This window comes from Euprymna scolopes, chromosome 32, assembly GCF_053919585.1.
Source record: "Euprymna scolopes isolate OS-2025 chromosome 32, ASM5391958v1, whole genome shotgun sequence".
Lineage (NCBI taxonomy): Eukaryota > Metazoa > Mollusca > Cephalopoda > Sepiida > Sepiolidae > Euprymna > Euprymna scolopes.
The window spans coordinates 67,568,302-67,576,753 of NC_136513.1; the positions used below are offsets into that span (position 1 = coordinate 67,568,302).

General features: G+C 32.3%; 1 protein-coding gene across 2 annotated transcripts in view; it reads left to right on the forward strand.

The window, feature by feature from the left end:
• LOC145256404 (serine/threonine-protein phosphatase 2A regulatory subunit B'' subunit gamma-like) overlaps nucleotides 1-7,657 on the forward strand; it is a 78,915-nt gene extending 71,258 nt beyond the window's left edge. For both annotated transcript variants that reach the window (XM_080115267.1, XM_080115266.1), the window contains 2 exons: nucleotides 4,371-4,498; nucleotides 6,807-7,657. In XM_080115267.1, the coding sequence (XP_079971393.1) occupies nucleotides 4,371-4,498; nucleotides 6,807-6,930 (252 nt within the window). In that variant the 3' untranslated portion in view covers nucleotides 6,931-7,657. The remainder of the gene's footprint in view (nucleotides 1-4,370; nucleotides 4,499-6,806) is intronic.
• The last annotated feature ends 795 nt before the right edge of the window (nucleotides 7,658-8,452 follow it).

The window sequence follows — 8,452 nt, forward strand, 5'->3', positions numbered from 1 at the left end:
TCTTAATCAACACAAAATAAGAAATTTTTCAATAATCCTTTTCTATTGTTAATAGAGTGATTGCACAATTCACGAGAGAGGACAAAGAGTGCACAAAACCTCATCTAAGTCACCCTGGGTCCTCTGAAAGAACCTTGTGTCTTGTGAAAAGAAAGGTTGAAAACGATCCTCAGTGCAAAGCCTCTGACATAGCAACACAAGCTGGTGTCCGTCCCAGAACAGCTGTCAGGTATCTTCACAAGCTGGGCTATTATGGTAGAGCTGCAAGAAGGAAACCTCTTCTTTATCCTGCCAATATCAAGCGGAGAAAAGATTGGGCTCATGAGATGGGAGAAAGACCTATGACCTTCTGTACCAATGTCAATTTCTCTGAGTCATGATTTGCATAATTTCCCGACAGTGGAAGGATATGGGTATGGAGTCTCCCTCAACAAGAGTTTAACTAAAAAAAAAATATCCAGCCAACGTTGAAATATTTCTTATGGTATGGGGTGCAATTTGGAGTGATGGTCACTCAGGCCTGGTGGAGTGCGAAAGTAGCATCAATTCTGCTAAATATGTTTCAGTATTACATGAAGAACTCCTACCAATATTCTTGAGTAAAATGAACCAAATTAACTCCCTATTTAAAGAAGATGGTGCTCCTTGTCATTCTACTGGGGTAACACAACTTTGATTGAGCCAAAATGGGATCAACAAACTTCTATGGCCAAATCAAATTCCAGATATGAACCCAATTAAAAACCTTTAGAACATATTAGATTGAAACCTTCACAAAAAGAAAAGGCCATCTTCTGAATCTGACTTTTAGCATTATTGTGGCAAGAAATTCCTCTAGATGATATTCATCAACTGATCAATGCCATGCCTAGAAAAGTCCTAGCATTAAAAACAGCAAAGGGAATGTCAACCAAGCATTAGTTATTTGTGACTATTTATTTTTGATTTTGTTCTAGAAATTATGTCTATTGAAATAAACTGTTTCTATGAGTGTCTATTCTTTTCTGTCATGTCTGTGTACATTGGTTTCCAATGCAACGTCGTTATCCTAAAATACTGATTATCATCAAATAGCATCAGTTATGATGTTGGAAATTAATGAAATCCAAAGACAAATAACGACTCCGTAGAATATTTCACAGAAACACTAATCGAAATAGCAAACGAATGCATCCCTAAAACCTCAGCAAACCCTGGTTTGATGACAAATGTTGAGAAGCCGTCATATTGCAAAAAGCAGTTTTAAAGAAATTCCAAAAATAACCCACAACTTCAAATCTGATTGAATACAAGCTAAACAAAGCTAAAGCTCTTAGGTTAATTAAGGCAACTAAAAAAGAATGGTGGAATAATATTTGCTAAAATAACTGACATTCATCCCCACCTGAAGAACCTAAGAAGTAGTTGCAATTAAAGACCACTATTACTAAAGACTACTATTACATAGAATGGGGAGCAGACCAATAAACTTTAATGAAACTATATAGGTCATTGATTAGATCTAAGCTGGATTACGGTAGTTTTGTATACCAATCAGTTAGAAACTCTTACCTAAAGATTTTAGATCCAATCTGCCATGGAGGCCTGAGATTAGCACCGAGTGCTTTTAGAACATCTCCAGTCTTCATGCAGAGATAATGAGATTCCTTTAATTATAAGGAGTCACAAACTGGGTGCCCAATATTACACTAAATTAAAAGCACACCCAAGTAATCCATCATACGAAATTACATTCAATCCAAGATATAAGGAGCCATTTGAAACAAAAAGAAAAGCTATAAAACCTTTTAGTTTTCGACTGGAATCAATACTACAGGAATCAGAAATGCCTGTTCAAAATATCCAGGAATACGTTCTATCTCAAACTTCATTATGGATTCTCCAAAAACCCAAAGTAATTCTTAAATCAAACAAACCCCCAAAAGCGAAAAACAACTGTAACACTTACCAAGAAAAAAAACGGTGATATTCTTCTAAAATACCCTGACCATCTACAAATTTAAAGTACGGCTCTAAAGACTACAGTAGAGTGTCATGTGCTGCCATTTCAAATAGAACAATTCTAAAAAGGCCTCTCCAGCAGAAAGTTCCATTTTTAATGCTGAAGTATGTGCTACCGATCTCGCTCTTAATATCTTAGAAATAAATAAACGTAAGAAATCCTAATATTTTCAGATTCACTCTTGTTCTAACATCACTAAATAACAAAAACCTTGAAAACCCTAATATACTAAATACTAAACAGAATCAATTATTTAAGAAGAAAGAAATATGCTGGAATCCAAGCTACTTTAGAATAAAATGAAACGAAAGAGCTGATGTAGGAGCTAAATCAGCTTCAAACTTGAACCTCCATACAATTAACATTCCCTACACTGATTTTAAACATAAAATCAACCAAATATTTTATACAAAATGGCAGCAACACTGGAATAACAATACAAATAATAAACTATACCAAATGAAACCCATATTAGAAAAATGGAGATCAAACTCCTAGAAAATTAAGAAAGGAACAAGTAGCCATATCTAGAATACATATTGATTATACAAAACTCAACCCTTCATACTTTAACAAGAGCAGCAACCACAATGTCCATTCTGTCAGAAAACTTGCACAGTCAAACATCTTTTCATAGAATGTAGAGCCTTTGATAGCACTAGAAAACAATATGAAGAAAAAAAAAACATCTTTAAAAAAATATATCTTAAAAAATACTGCTTGGATGAAATTCTCTCCTTTTTTTAGAGTAAAAGACTAATTTCAAAAATATAAAAAAGGGAAAAGTTTTTTTTTTTATTTTTCCAGCATCAAATAAATTAACAAGGTTTGGTATTCTTGTTAAACATCTCATCAAACAAACAGAATAAAAATAACAGCTTTTCTCTACAAAACAACTCAATTAAACCCTATGAATAAATATTTAAGATATAAATACCTTGAAGCCCAAATTCTCTCTCTTTTTTATTTTTTTATATTTTTTTTTTATGATTAAATTCAACATCACATAACTCAAAAAGATTTTGATAAAAAAACAAAACAACTAAACCGAACACCATGAATAGGTGTTTGAACATATAAAAAATCTAGAACATAATAATTTTTTTTTCTTCTTCAAACTCACTGGATTTGGCATTAAATAACCTAAAGTGTTGATAGCCGTAAAACAACCAATCAAATCATCAAGTGTGGATTGTGCCTGCAATGGGAAATTTGAGGAGGAGGAGAAGGAGTGATTTGTGGAGTTCAAGGTGAACTGCTGGACAAGTAATTCAGTATTATCAGATGCAAACATCACGGTTGTTGTTGAATAGTCAAAGAATTGTTGATTGTCCATTATTCACAACACTATTATAGATTTTCCAGAAATTGCAAGTTTCTGTGACTCAATGTGTTTTCTAATTATTTCTGCATACCTACACTTAGCTGCAGCTATTGCACTTTACAATAATTTTTGGATGCTGTTTACTGTTTATTTGAAGTTGATTTATGGCGGTTGAATCCGCGGAATGCTTTCTGCCTATGAGCAATAGCAATCGGATTATATTGGGGAGAGTAGGGGAAATGTACTTCTATGCCTGCTTTGAAGCATTCAGTTGTCTTATTTGCACAGTGACAGAAAGAAAAAGTTTTACTTCATTTGGTGTCTCTGATGTTATCTCTGATGGATTCCCAAATCAGCCAATTTGTAGTATCTTGGCATTTTGAGTAACGGCTGTTTGGCTTTGGATCAACAGTTTATGGCGATATCAACTGTTATCAAAAGATGATCAGATTGGTTATGGGCATCACACAAGCATCGAGCAGAGTAGTAAGAAAAAAAAAAGTAAAAAGTAAAAAAGTTTGCTGATCCTCACTGTCAGGCGAGCAGGTTGAGAACGTGACAATATATGGAAGAGAGTGCATAATACATAAACTATGCAGTTGCATCTGTTTTGCTTGAGAATCCAAGCCAAACGCGACGTTAGACATTAACATCCCTAAATGTATTTGAGTGCTTAAATCTAATGAGTGCTATATTATCAGAAATAAAGTCTAGCAAGATGCAGTCCTAGATCAATGTTAAATGAAATATAAGTAACAATGTGCTGTAAAGTTAATAAAAATCACATGTGGGCTTGATCATTTGTGTTTTAAATTAAACATTAAACCAAATATGATGTTAATGATATTACATTGGCATGATCTGAAAACTTCATGAAAGTATTTAAAGGCACATGACAATAAATTCAGTAAAGAAAGATTGAATAATCTGACGTCAGACATTTTAGTGAAGCAATGGGAAGAAATATTGATTTTGAAGATTGAGGTGAAAATTTTAATTAACTTACATTTTTATTATTAACTTACATTATGTTTTTCTTTTTAGGCAATACAAGAACAAATGCGAAGACATAATCAGGATCCAATTTCTTTTGAAGATGTGAAAGATGAAATTTTTGATATGGTTAAGCCAAAAGATCCATTGAAAATAACATTACAAGATTTGATTACCAGGTGAAGATTCCTATGACCAACGCTTATTTTTTGCTGCTTTCTTAATGTATATTTTGATAGCGAACCATCAGCATTCACACACACACGCATATATTAGCATGAACACTTATTGTTGTCAAAGGGTAAATGAGGATTCTTGCGTATGCTTGCTCCCAGCCCAGAACCCCATATTACCATTTTCATTATTTTATAATTTCTAGAATTTTCAATTTTCAGAAAACCAAAATAACGTTTTTATTGTTTATGTGAGGATGTTGACTGTCACGTTTATTCTTTTAAACATTCTTAATACAAAATTAACACCACCATCAGATTATTCATAAAATTAAACTTGAGGAATGCTGTTTGATCTTTATATAGGGCTTTGTTTTCAACTGCATCACCATTATAATTATAAGATGATATAAAAATAACTAAGAAATCTGTTCCTGTCAATATTATACACTTTCTTCAGCAAAAAAGACAGATGTTTTTGCAAAAAAATGAGAAAAGAAAATAAATTGATTTTTTGATGACCTTTTGCTTCAGAAATATTTTTATTTAAAAATTTACAATCTTTTTGTGAGGATTGATGCGGATCCCTGAGCAGAAGTCAAATCAATTATTTAAATTATGTAAATAACTGATAGATTTTGCTACTCCTATCATCATCGTCGTCACAATTTAACATTTATTTGCATGTTGACAAACTCGTTTACCTCTGGCCAGGTCTTTTATTATCCTTCTTCTCATGTTTATATTTTAGATATGTGAATTGATATTAATGGAATAAGGAAATAGTTTGTAAATGTGTAAGATATGGTATTATTTTTTAAAATACACGGAAAAATATCTGAGAAAGTTGTCGAGTTGAAAATCTGTTAATTCAGTTTCATATTGAAATATATACACATGTAAAAATATCCAGGGTTATTCAAAAAGAATCAACTGATTTCATTATGCAATATTTCAATAAAAATAAACAATAGAAAACTTTAGTCAAGTCACAAGTATTCTATTCACAATTTCTTGTCTTACACATGTTCAATGTGGCCAACATGCCACCTACAGCATGGATAACACCAATACGATAAGAGAATTCAGCTCAAATATCTGGTGCTACCAGATCAGGCTGTCGAAGATATTGGCTGACTTAAATGCACCAAATATTGATGTTATTTTTTTTTTTTTCCTTTTACTAAACTTGATCATGTTTTATAAAACCAGAAACAAAACCAATAATTTTCCTAAAAAAAAACAAAAAAACTAAATACCATTTGACAATATAAACAACTTGAAGCATAAAATCTTTTTCACAAAATTAAATGATTCAAGATTAAATTGCTCGAAAAGGGTTTGTATGCCGTAAAAAAAAAAACAACAACCAAACAAATCCTCTCAAACACTTATCAGCATGTCATGATCCACTGAATTGATTGCTATTGTCATTTGATGCTTAAATTCATCCAGATTAAAGAGTAATGGTGGAAGATAATCAGGATCTTTTACTCCATTCACAACAAAAAAGTCACACATGATGAGGTCTGGAGATTTTGCAGGCGAAGCATATAGAGCATTGAATTGAAAAAATTTCATTTACTTCCTCTTGTCATTATTAGTGTTTGAATGAGGCATAGTCTGTAAAGCTTTGATGTATATAGATGTGTGTGTGAGATAATAAATTACCAGCTCATGGTCTAGCTCGATCTGTGGATTACTTATACAGGGTGACCCCCCCGCCCCCCCCAAAAAAAACGGGCCCAACTCTAATTAGGTCCTGTTTCTTAATATTTTGTCCAAATGAAATGAAACTTTGGTTATAACTAGTTTATTATATTCAAAACATGACATCAAAACACTAGGGTCTTTGGCCTTTTTTTCTCCATTCTACAGCATATGTTCTAGATGGCCTCCATTTAACTCCATGCATTTCTTGAGGCGCAGTCTATAATGCTGTTTTCACAACAATATTTGCATGCAACACAAGTTTGTAGTATCCTAGACAATCTCACCCATGTGCTTTTGATCTAATAACGTTTAAGAACTGAAAAGAGCTGATTGTGTCATGAAATGTTTAAACTCAAATACATTAATGACCCTGGATGCATGTACATGGTGCTAACCTATGAAACAAACAGGCCTGTTCTCCCAATGTGCACTGTTCACTACACACCAATTGATTGCACAGTGCACATCATATTTGACTGCCAATCTGTTTCAGGTTATGACTGTTGTATTGTTTTCAATGTATATGAGGTTAAAAATGGAATATAAAAATGCATATCAATGGTGACATAAATGATTAAACTCTTTTTCCTTTCTTTTTCAGTGGTAAAGGGGACACTGTTCTTAGTATACTAATTGACCTAAATGACTTCTGGACGTATGAGAACCGAGAATATATTGGGCTTGATGCTGCGGCCGCTGCAGATGCCGATGAAGCTGAAATTTGACCAACTTTGGATTTTGCTTTTCATGATTGTTTTAGGATCAATTTAGTATTAAATCTTAAACATTTCAAGTCAAATAAACATTCTTATTTTTCATCTTTTTTAGTTGGAAAACCTGTTTATGCAGGATTTTTAAAATTTTTATTAACTTTAAAGCCAGGTTATAAATTCCACTCAAAACAGATTTTGAAAAATCCTTAGTATGTATGGGCAATAGTTTAAAAATATTATTTTCTGTATTCTTAATTGATCATAAAGTCATGCACAAATGTTTACAATGAAAATCAATCAAAACTATTAAAGAGAGCACGTTATTTGTTTTACTATAAATAATCTCCAAAGTACAATGATGTATAATTGATGTAGGTTTTAGATCTGACGAGTTTTGTTTTTTTATATACTAGCAAGACTTCTTAGACTTGCCCAAGAAAACTACATCATACTAAAACCTATTGCCCCCCCCAACCCTATACTTTTGTTTTATTTTGTAATAGCTGTAAGTATAATTGTTTAATGTAAAAAAGAAAAAACAAACCTTTTTCTCACATACAAAAATCACAGATGTGAATATCATTTATCAAATCAACACATTTCTTTTTTGTAAGATAATGCAGAACAAACATCCGTCGCTATTCAGAATTAACTATTGATTTTGTATAGCTGAATTATTTTCCTTGTATAGCAAAGTTATCTGTTTTATCGCGAGAATAAAAGTAATTGTTTAACTGTGTTTGTTGCTTTTTTAAATACATTTGTTTGTATGTGAATGAATTTGTGTTTGGTAGAGACCTTCAATTCTCTGCATAAAATCTGTGACTCATTTTGTGCATACATTTAATATCGACAAAATATGAATAATGGAAGTAACTTTTTGTTTTGTTAGGATTTTGATTTGTTAGGATTTTGTTTTGTTAGGATTTTGTTTTGTTAGGATTTTGTTTTGTTAGGATTTTGTTTTGTTAGGATTTTGATATTTACACAAATATATTTACTAAAGTTTACAAATTTATTATTTTAAAATTTCTTTGCTGGGTTAATATTTTTCTTATACAATAATTATGTGAATTCAAATGCCTAACGTCTGTTGACTTTGAAAATACATGACGTTTGATGTTCAAAGAGCAGATTTAGTTTTGCCTTGTGCAACTGAAGAAATAAATTGTTTGCTTTAATTGTTTAATATTCAATCTTAATGAAATACACGATTAAACCCGGTTCTCCAACTTTCAACGTAGACCCCTACTACCATGTCTCCTTCTCTAACATCAGGGGTCTACGTTCTAACCTTCCAGAGGTTGAAACCCAATTGCAGGAGACTAAACCAGACCTTTTATTTTTAAGCAAAACTGGCATTGGACAGGCTATTTCCCTAGAAAAGTTCGCAATTAAATGATACTCTAACTTAACTTCTAAATCTGACCCCCAAGATCGCCATGGGCATGGAATATGTGCCTATATTAAAGATGGCTTTCCATGTGGTAGGGACATCTCCAGAGAAGATCCAAACTTACCCTATATGTGCTTC